The sequence below is a fragment of the Panthera pardus genome, unplaced genomic scaffold, assembly GCF_024362965.1.
Source record: "Panthera pardus isolate Hobbes unplaced genomic scaffold, ASM2436296v1 HiC_scaffold_20, whole genome shotgun sequence".
NCBI lineage: Eukaryota > Metazoa > Chordata > Mammalia > Carnivora > Felidae > Panthera > Panthera pardus.
The window spans coordinates 86,453,748-86,472,875 of NW_026526766.1; the positions used below are offsets into that span (position 1 = coordinate 86,453,748).

General features: G+C 54.1%; 1 protein-coding gene and 1 long non-coding RNA gene across 3 annotated transcripts in view; one reads left to right on the top strand and one right to left on the bottom strand.

The window, feature by feature from the left end:
- Positions 1-3,435, bottom strand: part of LOC109250075 (uncharacterized) — an 8,777-nt gene extending 5,342 nt beyond the window's left edge. Inside the window, exon 1 of one of the 2 annotated variants that reach the window (XR_002072872.2) lies at positions 2,948-3,435. This is a non-coding gene — a long non-coding RNA (uncharacterized LOC109250075). Of the gene's footprint in view, positions 1-2,543 lie in introns of both variants that reach the window. The other variant, XR_002072871.2, reaches the window with a different exon arrangement.
- Positions 3,394-18,715, top strand: URM1 (ubiquitin related modifier 1). Its single transcript, XM_019420951.2, has 5 exons — positions 3,394-3,502; positions 7,656-7,726; positions 15,873-15,954; positions 17,267-17,315; positions 17,652-18,715. Exons 1-5 carry the CDS (start codon positions 3,468-3,470, stop codon positions 17,718-17,720), a joined length of 306 nt encoding a protein of 101 aa, XP_019276496.1. The 5' UTR covers positions 3,394-3,467; the 3' UTR covers positions 17,721-18,715.
- Positions 18,716-19,128: the final 413 nt, after the last annotated feature.

Genomic DNA, 19,128 nt, shown 5'->3' on the forward strand with positions numbered 1-19,128 from the left:
GGCACCCGCGCCCTCGCCTCCCCTGCAGACCCCGCCTTTGTCTCCCTTGGAGCTTCTGAGGAGATAGAGGCCGCCGCCCGGGCTGGCCGGCCTGCTGGAGGAGACAGGGGATGGGGCCCAAGCCCCTCTTCTGTGTGGATCCCAGGGGAGGGCATCTGGGTGAGCCTGACCCAATGGGAGGCAGTGAGGGCCAGTGATGCTGAAGGCACTACAACCTGGGGTTGAGGCCTTAGGGGGCATGAGACACTTAGGGGCCATGAGCAAACCACTGGTTCTGAGCCTCAGTTTTCTCATTTGAAAAATGGGGATAATAGTAGTCTCTGTGAGCAGCCAATCAGGTAGGGCATGTAAACACCTGGCAGGTGGAAGGTGGGCATTCAATAAATACTCTTTTTTAAATACATTTTTAAAGTTTATTTATTCAGAGAGTGAGAGAGGGAGATCATGAGCAGGGGAGGGGCAGAGAGAGAAATCCCAAAGCGGACTCTGTCCTGTCAGCGCAGGGCCCGACTTGGGGCTCTAACTCACAAACTGAGATTGTGACCTGAACCAAAATCAAGAGTCAGACACTCAACCGACTGAGGCACCCAGGCGCCCTGCAATAAATGCTCTTTTAATGAATATGAACATGAACTAATATTGTTACAATTAAGAGATTGAGTGGGGTAGGCTTGCGATCAGAAGGAAGGATTTTCTGAGACCCGGGCATTCACAGAATGGGCTGATTTACCCAGAAGTGAGCTCCCAATCTCTGGGACTATGTAAGAAGCTGGAGGAACCCATTTATTGAGATATGGGAAAATGCCTCCTCTGGCCTTCCTGGTGCCATCTCCCTCCCACCATCCCTTTGGATTTGGGCTTGTGTGACTTCTGGGAAGCCTTCTCTGATCCCAGGGCTGGATTAGGGGGCTCCGCCAGCTCCCACAGGGCCCCATGTTCCCCCTTTATAACATTGATCACACCGTGAGGTCCATTTTTACATCTCTGTCTCCTGCAACAGCCCCAGGAGGACAGGGACCTGTTGGTTTTGTTCACTGTTGTGTTTCCAGCACCAGCTCTGGGCCTGCCACTTAAAAAGTGCTCAGTGAATGTTTGTCAGACGGATGAAGCCCTTCAAATGCTCCCTAGCTCTCATGTTCCAGCCCCAGGAGGTGGCAGTTCCTGGGGTGAGAGGATATTCAATTCTCGAAGAGGTGAGCTGAGTTCAGAGGCTCAAGGGCTTTACCTTGTTGGTAAAGAGAAGCCATTAAATGACTTTGAGCGGGGGGAGTGAAAGGTGTTCACTTACTCACTCAACAAGCACTTACCAAACCCCTACAATTACAAAGCTCCTTACTGCAAGCTAAGGATCAAAAATGAATCAGGCAAGATTTCTGCCCTGGAAGAGTTGGGTCTAGTGAAAGAATCTTAGAATATTTTTGGTGAAAGGACCTTAGATCGTTTGGTTCCCAACCTTCTTCACAGATTGGGGAAACTGAGTGCCAGAGAGGGAAAGTGACCAACCCGCACAGCATGGTGAATATGGGGCCTTTCCATTAACCACAGGATTCCTTTGTGCTCTGAGGACCAGGCTGTGTCTGACTTGTTTTCACTTGGCCAGTGCCCTGGAACAGTGCCTAATACATTGGAATGGCTCAGGGCTATCCACGGAGTCAAACTACAGTGAAGTCATGGCCACAGTGAGGGAGGTGGGAGGCAGGCAGGCAGAGAAGAAGCAGGTACAGGTGCCAGGTGCCAGGTGCCAGGGGTGGCGGTGGAACATTTTGGGGTTGCAAAATCAGCTTTAGGAGAGGAATCCAAATTGATGACTTTTTTTTTTTTTTTTTTAAGATTTTAAGTAATCTAAGTAATCTCTACACCCAACATGGGGTTTGAACGCAAAACCCCGAGATCAAAGGTCCCATGGTCCACTGACTGAGCCAGCCAGGAGCTCCTCAAATTGGTGACTATTTGGATATGGGACAGAATTAAGAACAATGTCTAAAGTTTCTTGCTTAAGTGTTTCAGTGTGTGGCAGTGGTATCCTTGAGATGGGGAACACAGGGCAGGGCCTGTTTTAGGGAAGGAGGCGCTGTGGCAAGAACTCATTTAGTCCTCACTACAACCCTGTGAGTTAGGGGGTGTTACTATCCCCATTTTACAGATGAGGAAACTGAGGCACAAAGATGATAAGGGACTTAATGCAAAGAAACATCTAGGAAGTGGTGGGAACTGGATACAAAGATGGCAGCTGAACTCCCAGCTCTTAACCATTATATCATTCCGCCACTGACCTTCAGACTACCCCCCCCCCACATGCTACCAATGCTAAGTTCAATTTGGAAGTGTTGTGATTTAGACACCCCAGTATATCTACTTTACTCCACTTCTCCCCTGGCCTTTTGCAACAGGCTCCAGCGGTGTCCCATCTTCTCCCCTGTTCTTGTTAAACCATTCACACTCCAGCAAGTAAGGATATTTTACAGTATAGTTCTAATGTCACCCCCTCCCCAAACCTTTCAAAAGCCTCCCACTGCTCTTAGAATAGAGACTGAAATTCTTACCTGGCTCTCAAGGTGTGATTTGGCCCCTGCCCCCTTCCTAGCTTCATCGCTTACCAGCCCCTCTGCTCCCCAAATTCCACTTTCCTCTCTTGGTGTCCCAGCATGGTCGCCAACTCAGGGCCTTTGCATCTTCTGTCCTCCTCATTGGAATGTTTCAGAGGTTTCTCTCCACCCTCACATCCACCTACGGTACTCAGCTTTATTGCTTAGCTGTGTCCAGTCCAATTGGTTTTCTTTTTGAAGTTCCTATAACTTCAGGTCACTTCTTTCAGTTAGAGATTTTCTATTTATTAGTATGATTGATCTGTTTCTCTGATTACAGTTAGTTTCCACCACTACACTGTGAGTGCCCTAAAAGCAGGAACCCTTCTCATCCCGTTCACCACTGCACCTGTAGCACTGACCAAGATGCCTGGTACACAGAGGACGTGCAGCAAATGTCTGCTGAATGAGTAAAACCCAAATCGATAACCAAAGGAGCGCCCGGATAGCGACTCAATAGCTCAGGAGAGATTTCTGGGCTGGAAATAAAGACTTGTAGTCACTTATAATTCAAGTCAAGACGAATGGACGGGCTCACCCAAGAGGTGTGCGGGCTTAAGACAGACTTGTAACTTTTGCAAGATAAGCAGTAACGTGGCTCACAGGTACGACGCAAAGATGCCCGGGCTCCCCGCCTAGCTGTGGCTCGTGGCTCGCACAAACCGCTGCCCGCTCAGCTCCCTGAGGCCCGTCCCAGAAAGGTAGGTGACCAACTCAAGAGCCCCTAACGAGAGCCGCGACCTCCCCGCCTAGCTCCCGGCCTTCCTCCAATGGCTGCGGAGGATGACCCTCTGGGCACCGCCTCTTCCGCTCGTGGCGACCGGAAGTGGGCGGGAGGGCCGGAAGTTTAAGGGAATTTCCTGTGAGCTCGGCTTCCTCAACATGGCAGCGCCCTTGTCGGTGGAGGTGGAGTTCGGGTGAGTCACAGAGCTGGGGCACTGTGGGGATGGATTGAAGTCGTCGGGCCCGGAACTCCCCTCCCTCTGCTTTGGGGCCTGTCACGACCGAATCGCTGAGGCTCCTGGCGCCTTCCCAGAGCTACGCCACCCGCCTCGAAGAGTCTGAGAGGCTCGGTCTCCCTTGGCGACGAGGCCGTATGTCCGGGAATAGAGGCGCAAGCCCGGGCGTGGAGGTGTCCTCTGGGCACTCCTCAGTTGCCCCGTGCCCTGCCGGACTCAAAAGGCATGACGTTAGCAGGCGGCCTCCTTACCTTGTTTACTAATCTCGTTTTGGACCAGTCCCGTTTGTCTGGCATCTGAGCTCCTAGAGCCGAAAAGGACTACCCTTCACCCCCAGATTTCTTCTTCGGGCAGCAATTTCCGCTTACACGGTTCCTGGAGCCTTGTTTCTCATGGGATGTGTGGCCGAGGCGGCACTCCTTCTCTTTCCCAAGATTTGGGGGTGTGAAACAGACCTGAACCTTTTTCAGGTCCTTCAGTAAACTGGCTGATTGCCTTCTGCAGATCTTGAGTCAGGCGAAGATACGGGGACAAATAAATAGCACAGTGGAGGAGAATAAGTTGACAGTGCAGTTATACACAAGACAAGAGGAGCAGGAGTGGGACACACACACCCAATAGCTGAAGAAACACACATCAGGGAGGAAGTCCCCTCAAGCCACGATCTTCTATTCCCTACAAATGAGTTTGTCGTGTGATTTCAGAGCTGAGAGAAACTGCAGAGCTTGGAGGGAAGGCAAAGGAACTGAGACCCAAGAGATGGGTGGTATAATTTCGAGTCACATGGAAAAAGCTGGGACTAGATGTGTGTGTGCACGTGTGTGTGTGTGTGTGTGTGTGTGTGAAGATAAACAAGCCAAGGCTTATATGAAAGGAAAAATCTGAAATGGTAATCTAAAACCTCTACCCATAAATGCTTTTCCTTCCATTGGATGCCCTCAGTTTCTTTCATGTTTTCCCTTCACTGGATAGTCCATTCAGTAGTCATTATTGAGTGCCTATCATGTGCCAGGCAGTGAGCCAGGCACTGAGGATACAAAGATAAATAGAACTCTGTCCATGCCCTCCAGTGCTCAGTGTTTCTGTCCCTTAGAAGGGGCAGTCTCATGAATGTTAACTGCATTTTAATTGACAATATTGTCTGGCCCCATGGGTCCAATTAGAACTATGCTGGTCTGGTCTCCTCACTATTTTGCTTCACTGACCCTTGGCTCGGCTATGCCCCCTACGCCAGCCCTCCCGTAGCATGGAAGTTCTAGGAAGATCCCTGCTACTTTGACAGGCCCCAGCAGAGCTGAAAAGGGAGAAGCTGCAGACTACCGGTATCGAGGTTTCTCTGCAGTCAGCTTACCTTTCATTGTCACTGAGTCAGACCTGGTTTTTGTTCATCAGAAATGTTTTCCGTCTGCCGGGTACTGTGCTGGCAGCAGTGGGGAAGTCCTATAAGGAAAGTATGGTCCTTGCCTTCGAGAACTTATAAACCAGCTTAATTACCCCTTTTCTAGTCTAAACATCGCTAGCCTTAGCCTCCCTTACCCGCAAGAGCAAGAGTGAGCCCCACAACATTTCTCCCCCCGTCTACCCATCTTTGAACAGCTCCGCTCACCACCACAATGTCCCATGAGAATTGCAGCTTCTCAGGAAGGAAGAACATCTACGGTGTATTTTAAACCCAGATTCCATCTCTCTTTGTGTCAATGCATGCTTTTGCCCTTGGCTTTTCCTTCATTTTCTCCATTTCTTCGCGGACTTCCTTCACCCTTCACTCTGAACCTGAGCAGATTTGCAAAGAAACCTTGCCCATCATTCTCTCCCTTTTGTTCCTGAGTGCCACTGTGATCCTTGAAGTGTGTGGTTAGCCCCTGACCAGATGTCGTCCTGTCTGTCCTACCTGCTTTGAGAGCCTCTCTAGACGACCTCTCATACCTTTCATCTTGTCAGGAACCAATTCTGCCATCCTTTGTCTTGCCACCTGAAGTGTCCTTAGCGGAGCATTTTCTCAGGTCACACAAAATTCAAAGTATGCGGTAGAAATGTGTTTTGCGTCCCTGAGGTCCAGATGTGAGGTTCCCTCTCCTTTTCCTCTTATCCTTCCTCCTGAGACTGGTAGGTGTTGGCAAAGAGAAGCAATGCCATTGAGGCCAGAGAAGGAGGAGAAATGGGCATTTTCATTCGTTCAGCAAATACTTCTTGAGTGCCTGCTGTGTGCCAGGCTCTGTTTTAGGCCGAGCTTGCATTCCAGCAGGCAAAGGGAAATAAACAAAACTAAAAATACATGGGGTGATCAGATAGAGACAAGCTAGAAAAAGTGAGGGCAGTTTGAGGAGCGTATATACCAGCCACTGGTACCAAGAAACACTCCTGTCACAAACTGGGGAGTGAAGGGAAAGGTGAAGTGTCTTTAGATGTAATTCCTTAACTGAGTTTGAACAGCAAACCCTATAGGACATAAGAAAATCTGGCTTTGGTTCTCTTCTGGGGTCAAAACAGGCCCCTTTCCCGCCTCCCGAATCTCTGCAGGGGCTGGGCGTTCACCTTCCACCCCTCCAGATGTGCTGGCAGCACAAACACCAGCCCCTCCCTTGAAGGCCAGTGAACCCAGTGGTGACAGGTCACTCTGAGCCAGACTGCTTCTCCCTTACCCGCTTGCAAAGGGAAAAACAGCCTTGGCCTCTGAGCCTGGCACCACCAGGTTTGGCCGCTCTTGGTTGTTTGCCTGGGTTCCAGTGCCCCCAGTTCCCACCCCTCTTCTCTGACCCCCAACTCCTGAGCCCCTTGCCTGTCACCCTCCCCCACCCCAGCTGCTGCATGTGCCAGCCCCCACCCAGAAGAGAACGAGGCTCTTGGAAGGGGATAAATGGAGGCTCTGTGCAGGCTTGCAGCTGAAATGGCCCTGCGCGCGGCCACAGATGGGCCTCCTCTCCCCCTCCACATTTCTGCATCAACAAAGCGTGACCTTGTTTGGATGACAGTCGCCCCATGTTTCCCCCATGACAATGCTTGCCTTGCCTTTGCCTCCCAGTGGACTGTCTCAGGACATCTCTGTTCTCCGAAATTGGGAAAGGGTGGTGTAGCGGGAAGCGTCACATCCATCAAAAGTCCGTTAAGGCCTTCTCAGTTAAGATCCACGTGAAGTCCGAGATGGGAATCAGGAGACCCAGAGGAAGAAGCACTGTGGGGCATTGAAAGAGCCCTGGTGTCCGCATCATAAACCCCTGGCTTCTGGACTTGGCTCCGAGCATCTCTGCTGTCCCAGCCTCCCCTTGGCCAGGTGCTGGCACATAGAAGTGAGCCAAGGTCTGCCCTCAAGGGGCTTTCTGACCTTTGGGGAGTCTTGTTTTCTTCCTGCCAAGGCTGCTGGGGCTAAGCAGAAACCAGCTGGAATTCAAATCCCACTTCAGCCACTGCCTGTGTGACCGTGGACAAGTCACTTAACCTGTCCGGGCCTCCGTCTGCTTCTTCATCGGATACAACTAGTAATGTCTTCCTCCCTTCCTCCTTACCTGGGCTGCCCTCATAATGAAATGAGATGAAGAATATTCTTATGAATGGCAAAGTTATTGCTAAACCCAGTGGAGTCTCAACCTCCAGCACTGTGGTGTGCCCACCGGGCCCAGCAGTGAGTGGCACAAGCAGGGGCATTTCAAACCCTCCCCTGGCCCAAGGAGACCCCTCAACACACAGGGTCTCCACCGTGCCTGATGCTGGCTCCTCACCACTTCTGTAGATGGAAAGATTGAGGCTTGAGAACATGGAGTCACATGCCCAAGGTCTGGGCATCAGGCAGAGGTGGAGCACGGCCTCCATCTCAGGGCGACAGCTCCAAAGCTTGTTCTCTGCACCTGTATGCTAAGCTGCCTCTTGAGAAAGCGGAGGAGTAAAAATGAGAGTCTGCAAATTTGGGTACTTGATTATTGGTAGAGACTATCTGCACCCCACTTCACATTAGGAAGTCACATTTGAGGATCCGTCACAGTCTGGTACCCGAGCTGTTCCTGAGCCTTGGTCTGTGCGTCTCTTGGGCTTCTAATGCCAGCCCCTTCGGTTTTCAGTCTCCACCAGGTATTTGCAGGAGCTCACCCGGCTGTCTTTCTCTGGCCCTCCTTTGCAGAGGCGGCGCAGAGCTCCTGTTCGACGGCATAAAGAAGCATCAGGTCACCTTGCCTGGACAGGAGGAACCCTGTGAGTATGAGCATTCCGAGCCCCGCTCTGAGGGCCGCTGAGCAGGAGCCTGGGGTCACTCAGCTCTGTGCAAGGGGGAAGGGGCAGGGTTTCCCTGGCCAGTGGGAGAGGGGAGAGGGAGGAGGAGGCATCACCATCCTCTCTGGGATGAGCCAGCTTTGTAGGAAGGAGATAGCATAGCTTAGTCCTTACAGATGCAGGTTCTGGATTCAGACAGACTCAAGTTTGAATCTCTCTAGAGCCTTAGGCCAGGCACCTCACCTCTCTGAGCTTTAGTGTTCTCACACGTGAGGTAGGGACAGAAATCCCTACATGCTAAAAGCTGTAGCGCGCATCTCTGTTGTTGCCGGATGGCAGCAGAGAGGCGTCCTCCTGAAGGGGGTCACCTTCAGCAAAAATAGAGCCGTGTGGATGGGCTCACGTGGTGAGAGGATTTAGATGAGGAGAAAAGTATCCAGCCAGAAAGGAGGTGTGATGGGGAAGGTTGACTGAGGGGGAGACAGTGGGTCGTTGGGGTTTTTTGGTTTTTTGGTTTTTGGTTTTTTTGGTCCATTTAAGTACTTGATCTTCTTCCTTTAACAAATGTACACTGAGCATGTCCTGTGTGGAAGACCATGTGCCAGGCACTGGGGAGACCTGTAAAGAAGAGCCGGTCCCCTGCCTTCACACTGGGTGGGGAGGGGGGTCGAAGAGGTAACTTACAGGGGTCCAGCTGGGTAAATACTGGGGTAGCCTGGAGGCAGGGGCCCGGGCACCGCAACCCTGAAGGGGCTCGGCAGCCCTGGCAGTGGATCCTCGCCAGAACAGAGCGCTCAGGAATGGGAACCCGTCTCCACCTGGGGATGAGATGGCTCTGCGGGGAGGGGAGATCAGTCACATGAGGAGGCAGGGGAATGAGGTTCACGGAAGCGGGCCGTCGAGAAATGGTCATGAGGTTTGACGGGGTTCTTCTGGAACTGGACACGCGTCTGCCAGGAATCAGACAATTCCCCAAATTCACTGGCTGCCAAGCTGTCTCTGACCGTCCCTTGGGTTGGAGAGCAGTGGCACAGGGTGGATCTGTGTGCCACATTCAGAGGCTGGGGACGCCCACCAAAGTACAGGACACTGCCATCCTTGAGCTGGGAGCGGGCATGAGGCTGGGGTTAAATTTCGGGATTGGGGGACCGTGTGCATCCCTGGTGGGGGAAGACTGGGGAAGACGAAGGTGACTGTTCCTTAGTTTGACAGGTGGCCACACAGCCTTGGGAGGGAACAAGGGGCTCTCAGAAGCTTCTCAAAGATTCAGCCTCCAAGACCTGGCCAGGAAGTTAGTAAAGTCTCACAGGTTAGGATTCGTTTCCCCTGCATTTGCATGGCAGGTTTAGTGATTCCAGTCCCCTTCATTCATCCACTGGCTGAGTGTTTACCGTGTGCCAGAGATGGGAGGAAGTACTTCGCGATTGCGGTTGGCATATCTGGTTTTGAGTGCCCCCTTTGTAGCAGGCACCGTATTAGTTGCTGGGTATTCGGTGGTGAGCAAAACAGATGTGGTTCTCGCCCTAAATGGAGCATAATGGAAGTGGAGGCAGGTAGCAAACCGGGAAACACCTAATGTAAACTGCCCAGGTGGTGGGCATTGGCACGAGGAGAACACACAGGGGCTTTGAACGCGAGCCGGTGGTAAGGGCAGGCTTCTAAAGAAGTGGCTTTGAGGCGAAGACCTGAAGGATAGAAAGAAGCTGGCCTCATAAATCGGCAGGGAGAGCAGAGGTGCAGAGGGCCGTTCCAAGTAGAGGGGGTAGCTCTTGGTAAAAACCCTCAAGGTGGTCCAGGAACTGAAGAAAGGCCAGTGTGATGAGGGGCACAGGCTGAGTTTGGCGTGGTAGACCGCACCCCTGTTGGTTGTGCAAATAATTGTCACAGATTCCTAGGCGGTAGCTGCCGTTATCATTCCCGTTTTAAAAACTGGAAACCCAAACTCCGAGACATCAAGGTCCACACCGCGCAGTTATTTAAGTGGCAGAACTGGGATTTAGAACCAGACTTCAGGGTCTCCAAAGGCCTTGCGTGGTGCCACTAACTCCCTTGACCCACATGACCTCTCCTACCTGCAGTGTATTTTCTGGTTTTGACACTTTCATTCATTCATTCATTCATTCATTCATTCATTCATCCATGCCTTCAACAGCTACTTACTTTGATTTGTGTAATGACCATAGTAAATATTATCTATCAAGAAAACCAGATCTCTGAGAGAGACAGAAAGACCTGTCCAGAGTTGCAGAAATAGGGAGACTGGGCTAAGCGCAGATGTTTGATCTCTCATTCTCCATTTACTGCTTATGGGGCCGATGGGGCCTGTCCTCCCCTCTCTGGGATGGCCGAAAAGGAAGTGGGAGAGAAACTGAAATGGCCCCTTTACTCAGCCTTTGGGCCCTTGGCAGTGGATCTTTACCCCTGGTTCCCATTTTTGCCCTGCTGCGCCCAGAGGCATAGGTCACACCGCAGCCACGGAGCTGGCTGGCAGCTGCCAGACATTACCCTGGCACACAGGAGCCCAGCGGGTGCCGCCAGCAGAGTCTCACTCTTCCCCCAAGCCCGTGCCCAGCACTGTCGACTGGCAGCCTTCCCAGCCCGGGGGCTGCAACTTGGCCAAGCAGGTCTTGGAGACTCCAGCAGAGAAAATAGCAACCATAAGATTATGGATTGTGACAAGTCTCACAAACAAGGGGACTCCGGGGCCCTGGGTCCTGGGCCAGGGGAGAGCTTCCAACCGAGCCAACTTGGGAAAAGAGGATGGGCAAGGCCAAAGGGGGTGAGCTTGCAGGAGGAGCCCTGGCAGTGCGTGTTTGCAGATCACTTAGTTCCACGGGCCTCTTTTTTCCCATCTGTGAAACGGGAGGTTGGGTTAGATTTAGTCTTTATTGAACTGGCTATCCATCGGACATCCACAGTCTGGGAAAGTTGCTTCCAGATCTGAGCATACAATTCTGGGAATCGGGATGTGTTGGTGAGAAGTTATGCGTGTAGAGGGGACCTCCTAACAGCCATCTCCGTGGAGCAGGCCTTGATTGGCAGAGGTTGGTAGCACCATCAGTTTCGGACATTGTGGCTGCTGGGGGCTGGCTTTTATACATCAAGAGCTCCTTCGGTGCAAGGCCCCCAGCCCGTGGTTGGTCAGTGGGCTGGAGCAAACCCAAAACTTCAGGGGAGACAGACTGTCCCCATGTGGGCCTTACCTGCCCTGGCCCCCAGGAGGAGACACTAGGCCTCACCTTTCCCGGCCCTTCTTCCTCTGCCCTGCCTTTGTATTACAGGGTGGCCCGGCCAGGGAGCTGGAGGGAGCTCCCGGGCGCTTTAAACTGCTTAGCATGCATTTCACAGCCTCTCTGGGGCCAGCTGTTCCTTTCTCTGCTCTGGGGCCTGTTTGCTGATCCCCTCCCCACCGCCCTCCTCTCCCCCAACCCCTCCCAGTCCCTGTGCAAAATTGCTTTTGAAAAGATCCACTTTCTGCTTAATTAAACAATGAGGAGCGTCCCCTGCACATCTGTAAACCTCCTTCTGAGGCCAGTTTAGCCCACAAACTGCTCCATTCTTACCCCCATTCACTTGTAAATAGACCCTCTGATGTTCCCTCTACCCTCTCTTCTCCTTTACTCCCCCCATCTCTGCTCTTTCTTCTCCCTTTTCAACTAAGGCCTGGGGTGGGCTCCCAGAAGAGCCTGGAGCCTGGTGGACTTGGTGGGAACTGGAGCGGTTTAACCTTATGGAGGAGAAGACTTAGGGGGTCTGGCTCTCCCAGAACTGAGTGGTGTGTGGAAGAGGGGCCACTTTTGTTGGTGTGGTCCCTGTGGACCAACCAAGGCTCATTGGGTGCGAGTGTCAGGAAGATAGATTTCTGGTTGGGGGCAAGGTTCTCCCTGGAGGTGATCAAAGAGAGGCTGGATGTGGGTCTGTCGCAGGCGAGTTCATGAGCAGATAAGATCTTGGGATTGTTCTCTTTCAGCCCAAGAACCTAGGATGGACACCAGTGGCAGGGAGGGGCTGCCACAGTGGGTGGTCAGTGTCCGCAGACAAGGACAGGTCCACTGGGTGAGCAATCCTGGTGGAAGCTTCCGTAGGTGCTAAGAGGGGAGTGTGTGGTGCCCCTTTGCCAACAGCCTGCAGGAGAGGGGTCTGGCAGCCAAGGGGATAAGGAGCCCTGAGTCACTGTGGCCAGAGGATATTGTCCTGTGCGGTGGACGCTCCACAGGGCCTGCTGCTCCCTTTATGCCTGAACCCTCACGGCAGCGCTTTGGGGTTTGGATCGCTGTCCCCGTATGTCAGGCTGACACTGCAACTGGTGCCCTCCCAGATGCCCTATCCAGGGCATCTAGCAGCAGCTCAGGGTCCCCCAGCTCCAGAACCCCAGCTCTTAACCACTCCGCCACAGAGCAGCAGCTCCCATTACTGCTGTTTCCCAAATGGGCGGGCCAGGCTTCCTTGCTGGAGACCTTGTATTAGGTGCCTATCAGATGCCGGCATTCTGGCCTCCACAGCCTCAGAATGTGATTCCTTCCACCTGGGCTGTCCTGGGAGCATCTTAGGGGTCTGAACATCGAAAATGGAAGGGAACACCTGGCTGGCTCAGTCAGTAGAGCTCTTGACCTTGGGGGTCATGAGTTCAAGCCCCACATTGTGTATAGAGTTTACTTTAAAAAAAAAAAAAAAAGATTTTTAAAATAATAAAGTGGAGGGAAGGCCAGTGTCTGGGGTCCCCTCACTGCTCCCAGCCCCCCACCCCATTCCCCCATTGCCTTTCCAGCTTTTGATGGCAGTGGATCCTACAGAAAACCCCAGCCAGTCCCAGCATTATCTGATGAGTCCTTGACTGTACTCCACCCCGGAGACTGTCCGAGCACATCCCCAGGGTGCCAGGGGCCTGAGCAGAGCTTGTGGAAGCTCAGGACACTGGGAGAGAGCAAAGGGTACGGGTTTTTCCTCCGGATCACAGAACAGTCACGGCGCTGACGTGCCAGGAACTTTATATGGATCGTCTGATTCAGTCCTCATGACCACTGTGTGAGGCGTTCTTACCACTCCCATTTCCCAAAGGAAGCTGCGGCTCAGAGAATCCCACGGCCAAGGTCATAGGACCAAGAAGTAATGGGTTTAAACTCAGAACTGGGACTGTCTGTGTTCCCAACCTCTTCTCCCTCCATAGTCGTCCACATGTCCAGCAAACATCTCAGGCGGGTTCTGTGTGTGAGATTGTGTGCTGTGTGCTGTGGCCACACCAGGTCCTCAGAACACACTCTGGTTCCTAACGGTCATGCCGTTTAGGAACATGAATTTGAGCTGGATCTCGATAACGTGCATAGCCAGAGAAACAGGGAGCCCCAGCCCAGGCAGTGTGGGTTCTGTACCCATGGAGCAAACTTGGAGTACACGAGGAAGGAGAGGCCTCTTCCGGGGAAGACCTGTCTCAAGGCCCCTGCATGCCCTGCATGGTCTGGCCCCTGGCTACTGCTTTGGTCTCATCTGCTGATTGTCTTGCTTTCTCTGTTCTATTACCTTGAACCTGCCAATTCCATCCCGCCATTAAGTCTTCATGTGTATTCTTTCTCCTGCCTGGGATGCTTCCCCGTCCTGCCCTGCTCATCCATGAGGCCTCAGCATCAACATGAACGTCCTCAGAAAAGTTTTCCTGCACCCGCACAAAAGAGATAGCATTTATCACCACTGATTGAATAAGTGGTGGCCGTCTCCCCTGCTGGCCTGTTAGCTCCATGAGGGCGGGCTCTGCGTCCTTCTTGCTCATTGCCGTCTTCCTAGCACCTGGCACATAGTAGTTGCTCAGTAAATATTTGCCTTGCAAATCCCAGGAGGGAAACCACCCTCCGTGGGAGCGGGAAGGCAGGAGGACATAGAGGGGGAAGGTGGATCGAAGATTCCCCAGAGCCACCAGTCCCTGACTCTGCTTAACCCTTCCTCCTCCCCTGGGCGCCTTTGGAAGCCGACCATCTGGCTTGGAGATTATTTGCATATTGTCTGGGCCTCAGCAAGCCTAGCAAGATGTCCCTGGGGGTGTGTTTCAGGCCAGGCCGAGTGGCCCTTGCAGGCCTCCTTGTGAAGGGAGCCGTGAGTTCCACCTCTCCCCACCCCCAAATCCAGGCATGGGGGAACAATACGGTGGCCTCACCATGGAAACAGGCTATCAAGAATGTGGGCAGGCCTGGGGGGCACAGAAAAGGGAGGGAGTGACCTCAGCAAAGAGGAGCATCATGATAAATGAGCCCGTACCGACAGCAGACTCACCCCCCAGTCCACCCCTCTGGGACTCCATGATGGTGCCTTCACTTGGATGACCCCGACATGACCACTAGCCCTCTCCCCTCCCCCCAGCCTATCCAGGGTGAAGCAGAGCCCCCCCCCCCCCTGCCTCCTTTTGGAGGGAGCCCGGGCCTTTACCCAACGGGCCCTGGTTCTGGACCGGCCAGCCAGGGCTGTGGAGGTACAGCTGGTGGCCCTCAGGCCAGGCACTGCCCAGTGCCTCTCAGCTCCTCCGCGCACGCAGGCACAACCCCGCCTGCCATGGCTGGCTGATGGATGCGTCAGACCCCGGCGGCTGTATCGAGCGGCAGCAAGATGTATGGGCTGGCGGCCCACCAGACAGTGCCAAGATGGAGGCCAAGGGGAAACCTCTGAAACCAGGCCTCAGGGAGAAACCCAGCCAGAGTGTAAACGGACCGCAGCTAGTCGGAGGCTGCACTCCCCATCCCCTGCCCACTCCAGGGACCATGAGGACTCGAATCTGCTTTGTGTAAAAGCAGGAATTAAAATTGAAAGGCGGCAGCCTCAGACATTGGACACTTTGCCCATGGCCCTGTGCTCTGCTGGCATACGACCCAGGGAAGTTGGCACGGAGCAGAGTGTCCGGGTCCATCCGGGGTGCAGCCTGCCTGCCTCCTAGAAGGCTCCCACGCGGGTCAGAGAGAATGCCTTAAAGTCCTGTCCAAGGCTGATGCTAGGGTGGAGACACGCTGCTGGGCCTAGACTGGGGCAGAACTGAGCTTCTCCTTGTCCAAGCCGATTTTCCCTCACCTGTGTGCCAGGGCTGTCGTTCTAGGCAGAGAAACCAAGGCACTACCTGGGCCTTTGTCCAGCTTCACCCTGGAGCTTTGTCTCGGGCATGTGTTCAGGACAGCAGACGCTTCTGAGAGACTAAGTCAGGATAGGGGTGGCTAGCCCCAGGCCCCTGCTGATTTCCCAGAGACCAGTTGTCTCCCCAGGACTTTCAGTTCTCAGGTGGTCTCGGGGAGAGAAGGAACTCCTGCAGCCTTAGGAGACAGTCTGTTGGAGGTGTGGATAGTTGAGAGCCATAGGCTTTGAGGAGTTTATAGAGCCAGATTTCAGTGTGCCGTGGCCAGGGACCCTGTTCCTAGGAAAGGAGAGGTGACCCAGGGGACAGATGGCTCTGAGCCTCCACATGATGTGCAAAGAGCTTGGTGACTGTCCCAGAACCAGAGTGGCAGATCTCAGTGTCCAGCTGGGAAGGAAAGGCCCTTTCAGTCCTGAACCTCTTGCCTCTTCAGCGTGGCCATCCCCGGCCTGGGGGGCTCTGTGAAGGTGGGGGCAATGGGGCAGTGATTTGTCAGCGTCTCCGGCGGGTGAAGGATCCTTCTCTCCCTCTGCCAGAGGAAATTAACTGATGTTATCGGCTCAGCAATTGTTTTTCTTCCCTCACAAAGGGAAATATATGCAGACCCCTCCAAGAGCAAAGATGAATCCCCCCTTCTGGGACTGGCTGGAGAGAGAAAGGTGGAGGGGGCTCTTCAGGGCCCTCTCAGAAGCCTATCTGTGGCAGCTTCGAACCATCTTCCGGAACTTGTGGGGGCCTGTCTCCCAGCCCTTTCACATGTGACAGTTCCTACGGCTGTCTGTCTTGAGGCCCCGTCACCTCCTTAAGTCTTGAGCAGAGCCACTTTCTCTGAAGACCTCTCTGGCAGGGCACCAACCTCCTAACCCATTTCCTCACCTTGGGAATCCACAAGTTCTGGGGCCATGAAAGCCTGGTCTAAAAGACGCCCCCAGAATCCTACGTCCACTTCTGATCCAGGCAAGTCTCTGAGGGCCAGAAATCATTGGGGTTTGGCAATAGTCTGTTCTGTGCCTTCCTTTCCAGGGGACATCCGGAACCTCCTTGTCTGGATCAAGAAGAACTTGCTAAAAGAGCGGCCAGAGTTGTTCATCCAGGGAGATAGCGTGTGAGTCCCTTCCTCCTCCTTCCCCGAGGAGGGCAGGCGGTGGTTTTGGGGGGAGGGGAGTGGAGGTTTGAACCCCTATCCTTGGGTTCCCCTACAGTCTTCTTGGGGTCCTCTTCCCTTTATCCTCCCTTTGTCTCTGGGCCTCAGCTATTCTCTCCATACAGAAAGTACTGAGCAAAAGATGCTGCCTTTGCAAGGTCCCTTTCATCCCCCGACAATTTGGGACTGTCGTCCCGTACAACTTTCTGTGATGATGCAAATGCTGTGTGTCTATGCTGTCCAGTAGAGTCGCTAAGCACACGAGCCTTTTGAGCCCTGGAAATGTGAATAGAGGCTCACAGGTGCGTTGGAGCACACGGGTCTAGAATTCCAGGGAGTCAGTGTGCGCACGTGTACGCGCACGTGTACACACACGTGGACGCACACACGCACATTTGTGCTCACTGGGGACACCCCTACACCTAGCCCAAAGCATCCGTGCCTGTCCAAGGCCTAGCCCGGCCTCCTGGGAAAGGAGCCATGTGCCAAGAAGTCGCTGTGCTTCTATAAGAAAGCCAGCCTAATGTGAAAAAGAGGTGGGCAAGGTGCTTGTGGGACTCAGTCATCCCCTTGAAGCAGAGGTCACCAGCACGCCCTGGGGGGCTAAGGCTGCCATTCAGACCCCTGGCCCGGGTCACAGTCCAGCGGTGATGGAAGCTGCCCCCGAGGACAGTTGCGCTCCTTGGGCTGCTGCCAGCAGGAGCCAGACCGATACCTGTCCAGACATCAGCCTACCCAGCCTTACACCAGACAGGGCCGCTCCTGGGCATTTTGGGGGCTGGAGGCCACTGGCAGCCCTCCCTGATTCTGAAGAGCCAAGATAGTCTCCTCTCCAGCACGGGCATGTGGGAGGCCTGGGACAGTGAGGTGAGACACCTGGAAAAATATGCTGCTACCAGGGTCACCATGATGGACACGCATCATGCCATCTCATCTGGCACAGTCCGGGAGGAAGGCTGTGAGTTAGGCCATTTTCAGATGAGGACACTGATGCCGGGAGAAACAAAATGAGTTGCCTCAGGTCTGGGAGGTGGTGCTGGAATTTGCACCTGTTTTCCATATCATCCCAAAGGCCATGACTGTCTGGCCTGGTTTCCCGTAGACTCAGAGTGTCCCCTCCTCTTCCTGGGTGATCTTCGATCAGAACCTCGGGAGGAAAATCTTCCACCGCACCGTCCTCCGGCCCAAGTCTCTCAGCCTCTCTACCCCTGCTGCCTCCTGCCTCCTGCCCCCTGCCCTTCACTGCCTGCTCCTCACTCCCTCTTTCCCACAGGCGGCCAGGAATTCTGGTGCTCGTTAACGATGCCGACTGGGAACTGCTGGTCAGTACCTTGGGGGATATCCCTCCCCTCACTGCTTCCCTAGGACAGCCTTCGGCCTTTCATCAGGCCCAGAGGGGGTGGCTGGTTGGTCCTCTGTCCCACTTGGCCTCCAACCTGAGGCCACTCAAGTCTCCCGTCCCGGGAAGGAAGGAACGGGTAGCTGGGGGAAGTGTGCTTTCCTCCGTCCTGGAGATGTGCAAATTAACGTCAGGGCACCCGTTTTTCTGGTAGATTTTATCCTTCTCTCCCAAAGCATCCAGGCCCCCCCTTCCCTCCCGACCGCTGAGGAGAGGCTGGAAGAAGGGCCCTGACACTCTCCTCTCTCTCCTGGACCAGGGTGAGCTGGACTACCAGCTGCAGGACCAGGACAGCATCCTCTTCATATCCACGCTGCACGGCGGCTGAGGGCCCCGCACTGTGCCCAGGCTCCCTTGGGGTGGGGAGAAGAGAACAATCAGACATCCCCTGGGGCCCTGCTTCCAGGTCTCCCTGTCCCCCTTGGCCGCTTTCTTCCCTGCTCTGTCCCCCGAGCTCCCTCCAGGCAGGGAAAAGAGGCCAGGTGCTAAAAATGAGCCTTTCTCAGGCACGTGAGTGGGGGTGGGCAGGCTCAGCCCTGCCTCCCTTCCCAGCAGCTGAGGTGGGGGAGGGTGCCCCTCTGGTTGGTCACAACATGAAGGGGGCTCCGTGGCCAGGTGACCCAGCCACCTCCCACTCCTTGTATCTCAATCTAAACACTGAGTGACCACTGACTCGCTCCAACTCCTGGGCTGTAGCGTCTTCGAGGAGAAGAGGAATGGACCCGAATAGCTTATAGGAGCCCCCTCCCTTCTCAAAGATGGGAGGAGTCTCTGCCTCAGTTTCCCCATCCAGACAGCAGAGGGCTCTGGCCGTCCCCCACTGATATCATTATGGAACCCCAGCTGGGGTCCCCTATTCAGTGCTGACTCCCCCCTCCCAGCAGCTGCTCTTCCAGCCACACCCCTCCTCCTGCTCCCCCAGCCCCAGCCCTTGACCCTGGCTGGCCTTCCCCCCCACACACAGGCCACCAGATGGGCTCCTGAGACCCTCCCCCAGCAAAAGGCTGCCTGCAGCCCATTCTGGAGAGAGAGAGCAGGCAAAAGCTTGAACTGGCAGATAGCGGCCTGGGGAGTCAGAGTGCCTCAGTTTCCTCTTCAGTGGCAATTGAGTATTTATAGTATCTGAAAGCAGGCTTGATACTTGATGGCACAAATGGAGACTTCATCTCCTTTCCCACCTCCTGCAGGAAGCAGGATGGGGGCAGGCAGCACCTGGTAGGCAGGATGGTTCGCCCCTCCTCCCTCCATCCCTTCTGGAAGTCTTGGGGCCTCAGTGTCTGCAACAGCTGGCCTTGGGCAAATAAAAGACTAGGTTGTTTACTAGCTTTGCCTGGAGCTTCATCCTTAGAAACCAGTGGCACCTCACATCCCCCCAGCCATGGTCCCCGGTCCAGTCTCTGCCCCAGCCAAGGGCTTTCAGAGCTGCCCTTCACCCAACAGAGGGCAGGGGTTGAAACCCAGACTACACAGGCTGTCTAGGAGGGGGTGATCCGACATGGCCGTCTGGAGACAGGGATGGCAAAGCCAGTCTGTGCTGACCTGTCTGGGTCCCAGGACACTTCTCTACTTTGTCTGTCTGAGGCTAGGCTTTGTCCCACCAGCTGCAGCCCCAGAATGCAGAATGGGGGTGGCATATAAGACTGCTGAACCTCCCTTCCCATGACCTGGAGGAAAAGCCTTGCTGGAGGGAAACCTCAAAAAAAAAAAAAAAAAAAAAAAAAAAAATTAGGGCATTA

Coding starts and splice junctions, on each gene's coding strand:
- URM1 (XM_019420951.2), top strand. CDS start 3,468: ATGGCAGCGCCCTTGTCGGTGGAGGTGGAGTTCGG. Junction 15,955..17,266: donor TTCATCCAGGGAGATAGCGT/GTGAGTCCCTTC, acceptor TCTTTCCCACAG/GCGGCCAGGAATTCTGGTGC. Junction 17,316..17,651: donor ATGCCGACTGGGAACTGCTG/GTCAGTACCTTG, acceptor CTCCTGGACCAG/GGTGAGCTGGACTACCAGCT.